Source organism: Haliotis asinina, chromosome 7, assembly GCF_037392515.1.
Source record: "Haliotis asinina isolate JCU_RB_2024 chromosome 7, JCU_Hal_asi_v2, whole genome shotgun sequence".
Taxonomy (NCBI): domain Eukaryota; kingdom Metazoa; phylum Mollusca; class Gastropoda; order Lepetellida; family Haliotidae; genus Haliotis; species Haliotis asinina.
The window spans coordinates 54,613,113-54,629,533 of NC_090286.1; the positions used below are offsets into that span (position 1 = coordinate 54,613,113).

A 16,421-nucleotide genomic window follows, 5' to 3' on the forward strand; every position below is an offset into this window, starting at 1 on the left:
AGCTTTATAAGACCTACTGGTTACAAAACAGGAGTGGGGAAATGTCAAAAAGGGGAAATGTCAGGTGGGGAATTGTCCTACTGAGGAATTGTCCTACGGAGGAATTGTCCTGATGGCGAAATGTCCTACTGAGGAATTGTCCTGATGGCGAATTGTCCTACTGAGGAATTGTCCTGATGGCGAATTGTCCTACTGAGGAATTATCCTGATGGCGAATTGTCCGTACAGATAACGATTTAACTTGTATATGTTCACCTAGTAAGATATACGTATAAAATTTGAACAGACGGATGTTTTAACATCACAGACAAAATCGTTCTAGCCATGCAGTCTATAAATGATCTAGTTTTGATATCTTTATGTATTCCAGTTTGTCGCTATCGAAGTGCATGATTGTTTTAGCGAAGTGTTTTAGCGAAGTGATGAGGCCACTCTCCCAAGCCTTTTGTCCATTGTTTGTCATGTCTCATCCAGTCTCAAAACAATATCTGTTCCTTCTATATTTTATCTGTGAACTGAGTATTAGGTCCATTCATCGCAAAGATCACATGTACATAGTTGAAGTGACTGGATGGCCATGGATAAGGACATTACCTTCCCCAAACACTTTACCGTGCACATCATCATGTTGGAAGTGGAGGAAACCTGTACATATCTGCTGTAACCTCCTGGTCACAAGCAACAGTCTTTGGTGACCTCTAGTCTGTCGTACAGACCCTGACGTATATATATCCAAGAAAGCCCACGCAAGTCTAGAAAATGTGGCAAGTCTAGATTTCCTGAGCTTCAGGAAAATGAAAAAACTTCGGAAAATGGAGAAAGTCTCAGGGCTCCATTTCATTATTTTTTTCACTATGAACGTTTTTTCAGTAAAATATGTTCATATCACAGACTAGCTGTTAGTCTAGGTGACCTCGTGAAACCGCCCATCTGGTTGATGCAGACTTTCGGGGAGGATGCAGATGGTAGGATGCTGAAACATGCCCTCTGTATTCAAACGAAGTTGGTTACCAAAAACGCATATAGTTTCTGTCATTATGCTCCCTCCCTTGATTAGAGATGTCCTCCCTTTACTCCAACAATATCAAAGAAAGGGGAATCATTATAGGCATCGGTTGACCGATTTGAAGGTTTACTTTGGGCGCATGGTGTGAAAATTTGAAACGTCCAACGCAACATTTCGCCTCAGTCTCTGTTGATGAAGATAGAATGGTCAAATTACACAACCGCTGTCGGCGGTGCATCCATGCGTTTGAAAATCCATGTCAACATGATACATAAAATATATGATTATTCGCACAGAAAAACAATGAATAGGTGAAGATCCGGGTTCGATACATCACATGAGTACAATGTGCCATTTCCATTTTGGTGTACACGTGATTGTGCTGAAATATGGCTAAAACTTGCTTAAATCTCTTCCATTTCCATTTTGGTGTACACGTGATTGTGCTGAAATATGGCTAAAACTTGCTTAAATCTCTTCCATTTCCATTTTGGTGTACACGTGATTGTGCTGAAATATGGCTAAAAGTTGCTTAAATCTCTTCCATTTCCATTTTGATGTACACGTGATTGTGCTGAAATATGGCTAAAAGTTGCTTAAATCTCTTCCATTTCCATTTTGGTGTACACGTGATTGTGCTGAAATATGGCTAAAAGTTGCTTAAATCTCTTCCATTTCCATTTTGGTGTACACGTGATTGTGCTGAAATATGGCTAAAACTTGCTTAAACCACTTTAGCCATATTTCGCCGGCCACCAAAATCTAGAAATATTACGATCAATACTACATTACTATGCTAACCATTGCCACATGAGGAATCTGGTACAGGTGTTCAACATCGTAAATATACGTCGCGAATACGTGGAGATTCTGGCTGGCATTAACGCTGGATTTGGAGAAAGTTTGTCAGCTAACATCCTCAAGATTAAGTTATGTCATATTAAATTATGTGTGATTTGTGTTTGTGGTTCAATGTAAAATTGTCACATGCGAACTCTGTATAAAATACCTAATGGTACTTGTGTTAGTTGAACTACGATAATGCGTGGAAGTGTCTAATAACAATACAGTTACATATGTATCCACATGTTGTATTAACAAAATACACCCACCAGACGAAAGAGTAAGAATATACTCCGAAACGTCGTGTTCCTCAAATGAAGAAATTGAAATCCATTAACTCTCTCCTTTATGTGCATCGTATCTAAATGAGTGAGTGTGTTGAGTTTTACGCCGCACTCAGACTGGATACTTCTGTTGAGTATATAGTATAAAGACGTAATTCATATGTATACATGTCTAACTATTGCATGCGTATGTAACGGGCATGACTATATGCCAACAGCACAACTCCGTTCAAACTGTACATCCGAATTTATTTACTGTTGATTGTGTATACGAATCTAAATATTGTATATAAATACTTTATACATTTAAGCACATTCATGTCATCTCACACTAGTTAATTAGTTGATAATTAACAATTGTACTGAACAATAAGAAGGAAATAACGAATTAGTCTAGGAAAACCAGTGGAAACAATCACTGACCCTAAAGAACAATGTTACAGAAAAGCTTTTGTGTTCATATCATTTAGAATAGTTATGTAAACTATACATAAAGAGTCCTCCATTTTATAGGGGAGATATATCGGAGTCAGTCAAAGTCAAAGTGATACTAATGAATGTTTTGAGAGTGCACCACCTCTTGCACTTCCTAATTGCAATATTTTTTCCTACAGTAATCAACGCTCGAAATAATCGTCGGCCCGGTGGCCCAACGCTAGTTGCTGTTGCATCGGACCGGCAGTTTCAAATATTTGCAGGCCCTTATGGCCTTCAGTAAATTACCTGTCAATTTAATTTTAAACAGAATCTTTCCCATATTTTAATAATAACGTTCAAAAACAATTTATGTGTAATAAGCTTTTCTGCCCAGTGACAGCTGAAGTTGGCTATTCTCTGGTGAGAATGATAAATTAGCCAACTTCAAGTAGGCTCTATGAATCAGGCCTTATTGCTGGTAAAACATAACAAATAAGCAAGGAAAACTAAAAATTTTATTCACAAAAAGTCCCTAAACCTATCCTTACCCACGAACCTAACCTTATCTATACCTAACCTAACCACCTAACCTAACCTAACCACCTAACCTAAACTATACATAACAACCTGAACTGACCCCAAATCCTACAAAGACGTGGCTCTGATTTCAAAGCATATGCCCAAGACAGATAAATATATTAATTTCCCAAGGTAAACTAAAAGGTCTGTCTACTTGGTCTGGATTCCCAGGACTCAAGCAACTGATATAAATGTCCTCACCTCTAGCGGACCAGTGGACTAAAGACAAGGAGTGGTGTGAAGCTACCCCTTTTATAGGGCTAGAGACAGGTAGTGCATGGGCTGCACATGCTAGGCAGACCACACTAACCTGCTCGGTGTGTTGTGGCTATGCATATCAGAATAGCCGGGAATACACTAATATTAAAGTAACCCAACCCTAAATATCGTAAACAACCACACATTATTCACGATGTTCGATAACTTACAGTTCCACAATGTTGAGGAATTCTAAAATCGGTGAACGCTGCGGTGTGTATCATATATTTGTATACACATAATCATGATAAAGAAACAAAGTAAACCTACTAAACCAAAATCCTAATAATGATGAGGCTTTAGGGGAAAGGATGGATTCAGATAGATGAAGTCATGCACGTTATTAAATGTAATTCACGAACAAGATCAGGAGATAAGAGCTCTTCAACTGCAGCAACAAACCGGTGTTTCGTCTCATGCAGATGTTTTACCGAAGTGTGAGGTTGCAGATCATGTGGATAAAGTAGGCCATGTCGACAAGGATGATGAGTTACATAGTCATAATAGTGATGTCAAAAGTTTGGCTATGCAGAGACAAATGCTCAACTTACTTCGGTTATCAGAGCTAATGAGATTTCATGGAGATTCATTAAACCCATTAAGCAATTCTGTGAGCTACTATCAAAGGGAGGCTCTAAGATGACGAAGTGGGTTACCGGCAACAGAACTGTGTTGAATTCCATTCCAAGTGAAGAGAGAATAAAGAATATTGACTTAACTAGCGAAGTTCTACCTCAAGAGCAAGCCATGGGAGTAAAGTAGAGTACTGAATATAAAACACTTGAGTTTCGTTCCCAAGAGTGGATTAATGAGCATTATTGGTTTAGTGTAGGACTCTTTAGGATTCATATGCCCTGTTGCTCTAAAGATCATCTTTCAAAGTTAATGCCGATTACATAAACAATGGGATGACCTACTGGAACAAGATAATGCTGAACGATGATCTGTTAGCCATCGATTACAACTTTCGTGGTTGACTGATGTTTAATCCCCTCAGGGTTTGAAAACTTCAGTGCTACTTGCATCACTTTTGCTGATACATCATTGGCAGGACATGGCACAGTGTCCTATCCACAAAGGTTCGAATCTCTGTTTGGACAACGATTTATAAAAAATCTAGACTTTTGCAGCCGTATACTGTTTTAGATGCTATCATTTACATATATTTCAAATTTGAACGAAGTCGGTGAAGAAAAGGATTTTTTAGGAAATTCTACCGCTACACTCATTAAAAAAATACACAAGTGGTGACATTCGTTATTCTAGAAGGCTGATCGAAAACCACACAGCTGGACTATTTTAACATGCGGTTCAATCAAACCTTACGGTTTTCACCCAAAACATGTGTTGAACATGTGTCAATTATTATCCAAAGAGATTCGAACCCCTGTGGTCCTATATACGAATAGTCAGCAATGAAGGGCAGATAGATTGCGCCTTTGTGATGGGAAAATCTCGACTTGTGCCTTTGAAGCAAATGACAGTACCTCGTTTTGAATTAATGGCTGCTTTGGTGGCTGTTAGAACTGATCAAATGTTATGCAGAGAACTGAGGCTGGAAATTGGGGAGCCATTTCCTGGTCTGATAGTATGGAGGTTTTACATTATATCAAGAGTAAGTCACAAACCTTTTGTCGAGTGAGTGCTATTCATTCAGGTTGTTCACCGGACAGTTGGCGATATGTTGGATCAGACACGAATATAGCTGATGAAATTCTTCATCGTGGTCAGTGGATTCAAGGGCCAAGTTTCCCATAGCAAGAGGAGCACACATGGCCAGTGATAGTGAAATACTACAGGTACCAGAGATTTCTTTAGGAATAATGTACAGAGTAGAATCTTTTGTGCAACTGTGGTATGGACAGATTACTGGAGAGGCTGTCATCATGGCTAAGACTGAAGCATGGCCTCTGCGATTCAAACATTGGCTGCTTCAGAGATTAAAGGGAACAGAATTTACATCGTTTGTTTATCTGAAACATTTGACTGTACACGAGCTGAAGATTTCAGAAGTTAAGCTAGTGAAGTACTTACAGAAATGTCATTTTCATGAGGAAATAAATTGTCTGACAAGAAGAAGTCTAACACTTTACAAACGTGATCCAGTCTTGAATGGTCTCGGAGGTCGTTTAGGTAACGCCCCTATTTCAGAAGAATCCAAACACCCTGTGATCATTCCAAAGATCCATCATGTGGGAAATCTCAGATCGGCTCAATACCATGAGTTCCTTGGACTCTGGACAAGAACATAATTTGTCTCATATGCGGTAAAGGTCGTGGCGTATCAGCGAACGTACCACAGTGAACAAGACACTGCATAAATGTGTCCCTTGTCGTCGATATTAGGGTATCCAACACGCACAGCGAATGGGAAATTTACCCAAAGAAAGGGTGACTCCTTACAAACCACCCTTTACGAAGGATCTACAATTCTATGCTAGATAGAGACATACAGCGGATCTTCTATCCGCCCAAATCCAACTGTGGGGGAAAGGCAGATTCGCACGGTGCGCAAAGTTCCGTCTGCTCTACTTAGCAAACAGAATGATGATCTCATTACATTATTTTGTGAAGTTGAATCTGTCATCAACAGCCGACCAATAACTGTTGTGTCAGGTAGTGTGAATGATTGTAAGCCACTTACTCCAAATCACCTACTACTACTGCGTTCAAACATAGCATTATCACCAGGGAAATTTAAAAAGAGTATCTACCTACTTTGTAGTTACGCCACAATTGGTTAAAGTCCTGTGAGAACCTGAGTGTTGGTGACATTGTATGGGTGATGGAAAAAAAACACCTCGAAAGATATAGCCATTAGATTGGGTCACGAGGACATTTCCAGGAAAAGATCTGTGGAAGTGAAGTTGAGATTTGTTGCTAAGCACTCACTCACAAACCTGGCTGAATGAACTATAACAGAGATTCTGTGACTGAAATGTGTCAATCTCCGAAGCCCACGCGACTACAGGTGTGGTTTACATGCATTTGAAGGCATGTTGTATCCAGACATTCACAGAAGAAAAATTGCTATGATTGCCAGTCTATCCACCTTCCTTATATCCTGGCCTGTTGTTGTTTCCTCATCGAGAATAGGTTGGGAAACAAAGTGATCGTCTATCGATCTTCTACACAACTCAAAAGGTAGATGGCTGGTGTGATATTCTGAAGGAAGACCCTGGTTGTAGAGGTTGGGGTGGGGATTTTGTTAGAAGGCTGGATAACACTATGTCTTCGGCTCACAAAACCAGGTAACTTTGAAATATCTGAATTTATTAGCATCAATATTTAAAAAATAAAATAATATATATTCGGTCGCAGGAAGTTCCCCATGTCCATCCCAATCGCCACAACCTGAATTTCAATGCCCAAACAACAACAGAAACAAAACAGTAAAATGTAAATAATGTAACGTTTTATTTTTCTTCAGTTTGGATAACATCCAAAAGCTTCTGAAACCCTTGAACAATTGTCTTCAAACTGTACACTGCCGCTGGAAAGACATGAAAACGCAGTTACAACCGTTATCTTAGCTGTGCTGTGAAGGCATGTCTTTACAAACACACACTGTCAATGACTGTTGCTTAACATCACACACGCAATCTTCCAGCAAGACGTAAATAATTGGGTTCTACGATCAAGTGATCAACATTACAACCACATTTTCACAACATTGAATCAATGCATTCAAGCTGGACGAAGATAACCCAGTGTCTGGATCAGGATCATTGATCAACTTATAATTAACTGACGCCACACAATGCTTTAACTAAGAGTGAGTGAGTTTAGGTTTACGCCGCACTCAGCAATATTCCAGCTATATGGCGACGGTCTATAGATAATCGAGTCTGGATCAGACAATACAGTGATCAACAGCGTGAGCATCGATCTGCGTAATGAAACCGATGACATGTGTCAATCAAGTCAGCGAGCCTGACCACCCGATCCCTTTAGTCGCCTCTTACGACACATCCTCGATATCTCCAGGGTATGCGTTCCGAAAAGTCTCCACTATACCCTGGACGCACCTACGGGTCGGCCCGATAATTTTATTGCCTCCCTTTGCTGGTTCCGCATTCTCACGGTAGCCAATCAGCAAGGCTGCCGTTATAACCGAACTTGCCAGTGTCAACAAAGGTAGCAGCTGCAACTGCGAAGGTTTGGGGAAATCATACAGACAAATTTATAGGTCGTAAACCTTTTTACAAACATAAGCAAGAAATCCATCTACCTCTTTCAGAGAACCTCTGCATGTTTTTTTGCCAAGTTTAATCGGTTAGAGAATTTTAAAAGCGAAAGTGAGTTGTGATTGGTTCGCTCAACTTCCCAGCGTAGACACCTGATTGGATAAAAAGCCAGCCAAGGGAGGTAATAAATTTATCGGGCTGTGCCTTAGATGCATCCAGGGTATAGTGGAGACTGTTCGGAACGTATACCCTGGAGATATCGAGGATGCTTACGACAAGCATAGTCGCCTTTTGTGGCAAGAATGGGTAGGCGAAGACCTATTCTACCCCGGATCTGCTCGGTCTGCTTCAACAAAGAGTACCCAATAACCCAGTCCCGTTAGCCACCTCTTACGACAAACATTAGTTGTTTGTCCAGCTCTGGCAGGGGTCTTCACGGGGTAACACACATTGTAATTGTTTAAAGTATCACAATGAAGCTTGCCTTGGAGCGTATACTTTTAATAAATGGAATACAGCATGAATCCTCATACACTGACTTCTTACATGTTCCTGATACTCAGGTATAAAAAAATACCTAAGTATCCACTTATACAGCGGATTATGTCATTTGAAGCTTTATGAAACTGGTTATGTTCGATTGTATTTCCAGTCAAAGCACAACCATATTTAACTGTTTACTTTAGCTTTATGAAATTGGTTATGTTCGATTGTATTTCCAGTCAAAGCACAACCATATTTAACTCTGGATTTCTTTACAAAATTAATTTTGTACGATTATGAAAATATTCTTCTCTCTTTTCTTTACGCTATTAAGTAAAACGTAAGCGTGATTTGTTCGTCAACCGTTGAATCATATTAAGAAAAAGCTAGAAACACCAAATCGATGTCCGAAACCAGGGATATTTCATCTCTGTCACTGGTTTGGTTGCGATTTTGTTTAACGCCATACTTAGCCAAATTCCAATTATATGACCGCGGTCTATACATAATCGAGTCAGGGTCAGGCATTACTGTGATCAACAAAAAGAGCATAGATCTATGCAACTTGGATACGATGACATATGTCAACCAAGGCAGCGAGCCTGACCACCCAATCCTGTTGGTAGCCTCTTAAGACAATCATGGGTTACTGAAGATCAATTCTAACCTGTATCTTCACAGTCAGCGGTTATAATATCAGCAGGGACTTACACGTGTTGATTAAATATTTTTGGGAAAGTTTTTATCTGTTTCTGAAAGGTCTATTACCTACCACAAACGTTCTCGTCGCTATCATCCTGGCAATCCTGCTGTCCGTCACACAAATGGCGAATCGGAATGCACTGGTCGCTGTTCTTGCACTTTGTTTCATCAACATTACACGTTGGCGCAACTGATTTAAAAACAAAAGTGTGTGATAAAAATTTCTTAAACGTTTTACGCCAACGCTCATCTTCAATTATTCATTTAGGAAATTTGTCTTTTACGGGAATCCGTTTCGGAGGATGGCATTTATAATGACACACCTTTCAGTTTGTAACCCAGTGAGCGAGTGAGTGAGTGAGTGGGTGAGTGAGTGAGTGAGCTTAGTTCTACGCCGCACTCAGCAATATTCCAGCAACATGTCGGTGGTCTGTTGATAATCGGGTCTGGACCACCCAATCCAGTGATCAACAGCATGAGCATCGATCTACGCAACTGGGATGCGATGACATGTGTTAACAAAGTCAGCAAGTCTGACCACCCGATCCCTTTAGCCGCCTTTTACAAGTATGACACGTTAATGAAGACCAATTATAACCCAGATCTTCACGAGACGTAAACTAAGAAAGTGTAATCCAAAACATGACATATTTTAGGTATGTAAACCAACTGAAAGAACTGGACTACAAAATACATTCATGTGTAAGTGCCTTGATCTCATCACATTTCCTTCATCATCATGTCAATCCACAGGTACCGCATTCGTGTTTACTTAACACAATCGTCATCCCTGACGTCATATGTGACGTCATTGCTCTGAGTCGTCATACACGACGTCACTGGTCTTAGTGACAAAGACCAGTGGCGTTACGTATGTCATCAGGAATGACGATTGTGTTACGTATTTATACGCCGAAACGATCATGTGAGTAGGCAAAACATGCAGCGATTCAGTGCCAGAAGGGTACAGTAACATGGCGTGTTAGAAATATATTACTGCATCTACGCTTGATAGATACGATCCGATAGAAGTCGTTGTAAGTTACAATCTGGTATTTCTCTTGTTGTGAGTGTGTATTAGCACATACCTTCAACATCGTATTCCGCAAAATATATTGGTATTGTAATAGAGTTAGCATAAACTTAAAGTTCGGTGAATTAGTTCCGATTTAAACCTAAGCATTATTAAGTGAATGTTTTAGTGATTATTATTGGTGTGTGTGCGTGCGTGCGTGCATGCCTAGATATAGACCACCCACTTCTCCACCCACCCCTCCACCCCACCACACCCACCTATGTTTGGGTGTGTGACCAAAGTGTTTTGTGTGTTGCCAAATGTAGGAATATTCAGACTTTATGGCGTCATTCCGTAAGTACCCTCTAAGAAGCGTTGTAATTTGTTATTGAAATACGAAATACAATGACAGCAACTTGCCACATTTCCTCTCATCACTGCCATCGGAGCAGTCCTCCTCTCCATCACAGAGCCAGACAGTAGGGATGCACTGGCTGGTGTCTTCGCACATAGTTGTGTTTCCCCGGCATGTGCTTGTGCCTGTGGAGAAGTTAAGTGGCTATATTTGCCAATCACAAAATATGAACCCTGTGTTATAGACGCCAAAATAACAACACGACATATTGCCGCAGTCCCGTGACCTGCTACAGTCTCTGATTCAGATCCCACATTAATACTGGTTTATGGTCAGTGATGTGTTCCTGGGTTTGAAACAAGTGCTAACGTCTTTCTTAACCTTGAGCGGCACGTAAGTTCCAAAGCATTATCACCTTTCTGGTGTTCCCCGCCGTGATATTGCTGGAATATTGCTAAAAGCAGCGTTCAATGTACTCACTCCCAAAGCATTCAATGTAAATTTAAACCTACTATTATTGTAGTATATATGTTGTATTGATTTGTGGCAAGATTATGTGAAATTGCTAATAGCTGAAGGGATCGTGTAAATCCAGCAAAGGTCTATGCAGGAAGCACATGTGCTCTAAGCCCCTATGGTCCTTAGTGATGTGATCTACTTTCAGTTGTTAACAATCAATCGTCTGTTTTTATATTGTATCGTCATCTATGGTAAAATTGTTTAATTCCTAGTTTTAATTTCATCTCTGTGATAATCTAATTATTTTACTATCCTTCGTTGACAGGTTTTTATAATTTACCTTTAACTGTTCTCGTCACGTTATGACTGAAATATTGTCGTTATGACAATAAAATGTAACCCAGTCACACACAACTGGGGGGCTCACCTTGCACGATACACTGACATTATAATATTACTGACACACTGTTCCAAGCGACAGTAAATTTAACGTTCCCCTTCACTGTAATGCCTGATGTTTGTCATCACAAGTAACCCGTTCCAATATGAGTAGGGGTTGGAGGGACTAGCTTAAGCTTTTCACACCGAATACCCTCTTGTAATATCAAGGCATGACGGATGACTTATATGTCCTTTTTGTGGTAACTAAACATTTGGATCACATGTTGTTTTAACACTACACCCTGCAGCCTTTGTCGACCCATGGACAGTCAGCGAAACATGTGACTGGTATTGTGAGCAGAGAATAGTGATTATTTATTATTGGTGTGTGTGTGTGCGCGTGCGTGCCTAGATGTAGACCACCCACTTCTGACCCAACCAACCAGTCCACCCCAACCCCACCCACCTATGTTTGGGTGTGTGACCAAAGTGATTTGTTTGTTGCCGAATGTAGGAATATTCAGACTGTATGGCGTCATTCCGTTGTAATTTGTTATTGAAATACGAAATACAATGACAGCAACTTGCCACATTTCCTCTCATCACTGCCATCGGAGCAGTCCTCCTCTCCATCACAGAGCCAGACAGTAGGGATGCACTGGCTGGTGTCTTCGCACATAGTTGTGCTTCCCTGGCATGTGCTTGTGCCTGTGGAGAAGTCAAGTGGCTATATTTGCCAATCACAAAATATGAACCCTGTGTTATAGACGCCAAAATCACAACACGACATATTGTTGCAGTCCCGTGACCTGTTGCATAAAATGTAACCTAGTCACTCGCAACTGGGAGGCTCACCTTGCACGATACACTGACATTATAATATTACTGACACACTGTTCCAAGCGACAGTAAATTTAACGTTCCCCTTCACTGTAATGCCTGATGTTTGTCATCACAAGTAACCCGTTCCAATATGAGTAGGGGTTGGAGGCCAAACGGGTAGGGGCTAGCTTAAGTTTTTCACACCGAATACCCTCTTGTAATATCAAGGCATGACGGATGACTTACATGTCCTTTTTGTGGTAACTAAACATATGGATCTCATGTTGTTTTAACACTACACCCTGCAGCCTTTGTCGACCCATGGACAGTCAGCGAAACATGTTCTTTTGGTCATTAACCAAATTTTATAGCGCGAAATGATAATGCATAGAGAGTCTAAAATCCTGCACTTATATATGTGTGTGAAACTGTATGAAAGCTAAAAACATTCCAGTATGAAATATAATGGACAAGCAAGAAGTAGGAGGTTCGTCTTGGATGTTATCTCCTCAGGTTGCTCCTGTGCAACCGCTTCCACACGATGACACCAAAAAGGCGTCCACACATTCAGCATAAAGAGCGAAAGCTTTAACTACAAAACGACCAGACCCACCCCAAGCATAATCCTAATTTCACCATTTTAATAGTTTGTTTTGTAGTTTTGACACTTTTAAAACACAAATACTGTTACACTTGTTGATCATCTCAATAATGTGAACATTAACGTGGTCAGACATTGCCAATAAAACATTAACGTAAAAATTAAAATCTCCAGGAATGAAATCATACGTTAAAATATACATGAAAATCGGCATGGCATTCGAAATAGATGAGTTGAAACAGACACGGAAGATATTCAGAGGTACATTCAATTCAAAACATTGATTACAGAACAATCTCGTTTCCTGATTACTGGGTTACTATTGCGCAACTTAATGCGATAACCAGTCAAGAATTTTAGACATTTAACTTGATGCATAAATATTACAATGTAATCAGTATGATTTGATAAGTCTAAGCACCTGTATATTGTAACACTGCGCTCCTTCTAATCCTATCAAACACGTCGTATAGCGTGCTCGGTCGTACAACGAGCTCTGACAAACGGAAACCTGGAAATTGTGGAAATCTCAAAACGAGGCTCTGCTGCTAGGAAAGGTTGGCGGTCTGGTACGGAACTGATATTACATTAACTCATTGTGAGTTACAGAAGTACGCTGAATAAGCACCAAGCACATATAACAGGTTTAGGACATTGTCTGAATAGGTGAATGAGACTAATGTTTCGGTATGTATTAGTAACTGGTTTCACAGTTGGACGAAGAAATTATCTCTGTGATCAAACTGGAGCATTCGATCAGTTTGTAGTGCTGCCAGTTACGTACTACCGGTTACGTACTACCAGTTACGTACTACCGGTTACGTACTATCAGTTACGTACCACATTGCTCCTCGTCACTTCCGTCACTGCAATCCTCCTGTCCGTCGCAATGCCACGTCTCGCTTATGCACGTCATGTTGTCTGAGCACATCATCTGTCTGTCACTGCATGTCACCGGCCCTGGGGACAGTTGTAACATATTTAACAAAACAAACAAAGGCAGTGAATGTACTGTTCAATATAGTACCAGTGAGTTTCAGTGTGACTTCACACTGGCCATATATTTGTAGCTTTGCTTTGATTATATAATTTACAGCTTTGATAGTGAGTGAATTTAGTTTTACGCTACACTCAGCAGTATTCGAGCAACATGACGTCGGTCTGTAAATAATCAAGCCAGGAACAGACAATCCAGTGATCAACAGCATGAACACTGATCTTCGTAATTGTGATACGATGACATGCGTCAACATAGTTTGCAAGCCTGATCACCAGATCCCTTCCGTCACCTCCACGGCAGCATGGGTTGCTGAAGATCAATTCCAACCCGGACATTCACGGTTTACAGCTTTGATAGTGTACAATATATACTTTACAGTTTTGATGATGTACAATATGTAATTTATAGCTTTGATAATGCACAGTAACATGGTGAAGGGATTGTCACGATGAAAGAGAAGGGAAGGGCAACACTGGGTAAAGAATGTCACCATTCCTGGTTTTATTTTGGGGTGTCACGTTGGTCAGGGATTCATAGGCGAAGATAGTGTGGTGTTTTTTGTGTAGGGTAGGTGATGAGAGGTGGAGTAGGACAGACGAGTGAGGTGGGTAGGATAGGATAGTGCGATTAGAGTGTAGTACGGTAGGGTAGGATATTGCAGTGTGATAAAGTGGAGAAGGTTGGGGTGAAATATCGTACCACAACTCATCTCGTCGCTCCCGTCGGAACAGTCCCTCTCCCCGTCACAGAACCATTTGCTGGGAATGCACAGCCTGTCTGTACACATCTTCTCGTTCTGCCCACATGCCTGTTCTGCAGGTACAAAATGTGTATTGTGAAGGGAGCGTTAAAACATATATTAATAACAGTCAAACAAGGTATGGATGGTATGGCAGTTAAGGAGGTCGGAAACAAAATATCAAAATGTCAAGAAATTGCTGAATTTGGTACCATTTTGCAGAAATATGCGTCCCAAATGTGATTATGTAATAAAAATAGCAAGTCACAACGGAAATTTGTTTCACAAGTGGCGCCCCCTTGTGACAACGTCTGTAAAACTTAATATGACAATATAGGTTTTCTCAGAAGTAATTTGTTTACTTTATTATTCAGTCTGAAGGTATTTCAGATCTGATATGAAACAGAGCAGGAAAATCAATTTGCAAGGCAATATGAAGGATTTACCACATTAATTAACTTCTAAGGAAGGAACAACAAGGGAGAGAAGACGCGTCCGCTACGAATAGGCAACAGTTTCCATCACCAACATAATAATTTGGAAATAACCTTTGTCAGTACTGAAGGAATTGTTTCAACACACACACACACACACACACACACACACACACACACACACACACACACACACACACACACACACACACACACACACACCACACACAACACACAACACAACACACACACACACTTGCTCGGACACCCTCCTCTGGCACACACCCACGGTTGTGGGTACGCACGCACAGACACATGCGCCCATACTGTTTCTCTCTCTCGAGCGCGGTCACACATCTGCTGGCACAACACATACTCACGCACAAACGCACACACATACACACACACTCACACAGGACTTGTTCACTTAGAACAACAATCACATACGGACATACATTTTGGTTCAAAATAAGGCCTAGCTAAATACAATTTCAGCTACCACAGTACATCAGCATTTTATATTTGTGTGAAATGATAATGTATTGTGTTAAATTACCACTCTTAAAATCTAATAAAAGTCACATTATGAAGTGACATGATCTGGACTATGTAGTTTCTTAACAAAATGATCGTTATGTTGTAACGGTGTAATAATTGTAATGCATGCTGTAATGTCGATGCCAACAGATACACGATGTGGTCATATCAACAACGTTGTTGTTTCATAACGCGTGAACCCGGATGACAAAATGTCCCTGGTGCATTATTTCCCTTGGTACGAGCCACCTGAACCAGCTCAGGCATCGTTAACTGCGCCGCAAAACATAGGAGGGGCGTTGGACCGTGCTCACAGTAACAAAAACTGGTTTGTCAGACCCACATATTCAGTCATTTGGAATGTTTGGTTGAGCTAGTCTGTTGCTGAAAATGATGTACAACCGCAAAGAAACAGATGTTTGTTCAAAGGAAGATTAGTAGTAAATGAAATAAACATTTTATCACAGAAAATAGAAACAACAAAAGCTGATTCCATAATCAGCATAAATGTTAAAAGAACACTTGTACGATGCCGGCAATTTTGGAAACGTGTCTATAACTCACAGCACTGTTACACAGAGACGATACTGGTGTTTGCGAAACAATTAACATAAATCTATTTCAACTTATATCATATAACATAAATATAATGATTACTTACGCGATGTCGCCACTTGAAGTGAATGGAGGGTTAACAGAACAATGAATACCCCACGTGTTAGGTACAGAGGCATCATAGGAGATTGTAACGCAGCTATCTCTGGTTGCAGTTTGTCTCACTGTAGTCGAGACGGATACTGAAGGTGCGGCATGACATCCGCGTTGACGTCGTTGACAACACGTCATTCTTCTCCAGTGCCCTCTAGAGGGGATGGGGAAGCCAAGTGGTTAAAGCGTTCGCACATCTCGCCGAAGACCGTGATTTAATTCCCCACATGGATAATAAATTCACATATACATATTGCATGTTACTGCGTGTCGATATGATTGGGTGATGTTTTAATGATATTTCACGCCGTTACTGAGTGCCACCTTTATGTCCGGATAGGGGCGCGGTGGGCGAGCTGTCTAAGGTGCCAGGCTACTAATCCAGCGAGCTTGGAGGTGCCGGGATCGAGCTCACCTATGACCGGGTCTAAAAAACACTGGAGTCAACGTGGTGTGCAGACTCTTTTAGTGTTGTCACAACCTCTAGCGTGCAGTACACAACCCTGTGCACTTAAAAGAACCCACGAATCCGTTGGTAGATGACCAGGTGGTGGCCACACGAATACGTGCAGTAAACATGGACAAAGTACTGTAACTATCTGTCCCAGTCC

The 16,421-nt window shown here is 40.7% G+C and overlaps 1 protein-coding gene across 1 annotated transcript; it reads right to left on the reverse strand.

The window, feature by feature from the left end:
• Positions 1–6,789: 6,789 nt before the first annotated feature.
• LOC137290769 (very low-density lipoprotein receptor-like) lies at positions 6,790–15,886 on the reverse strand. The gene is made up of 7 exons (XM_067821885.1): positions 15,764–15,886; positions 14,092–14,205; positions 13,233–13,352; positions 11,558–11,677; positions 10,195–10,314; positions 8,830–8,949; positions 6,790–6,880 (listed from the first exon to the last, which is right to left on the reverse strand). The coding sequence occupies exons 1-7, from the start codon at positions 15,837–15,839 to the stop codon at positions 6,804–6,806; spliced, it is 747 nt and encodes a 248-aa protein (XP_067677986.1). The 5' UTR covers positions 15,840–15,886; the 3' UTR covers positions 6,790–6,803.
• Between the last annotated feature and the right edge of the window lie 535 nt (positions 15,887–16,421).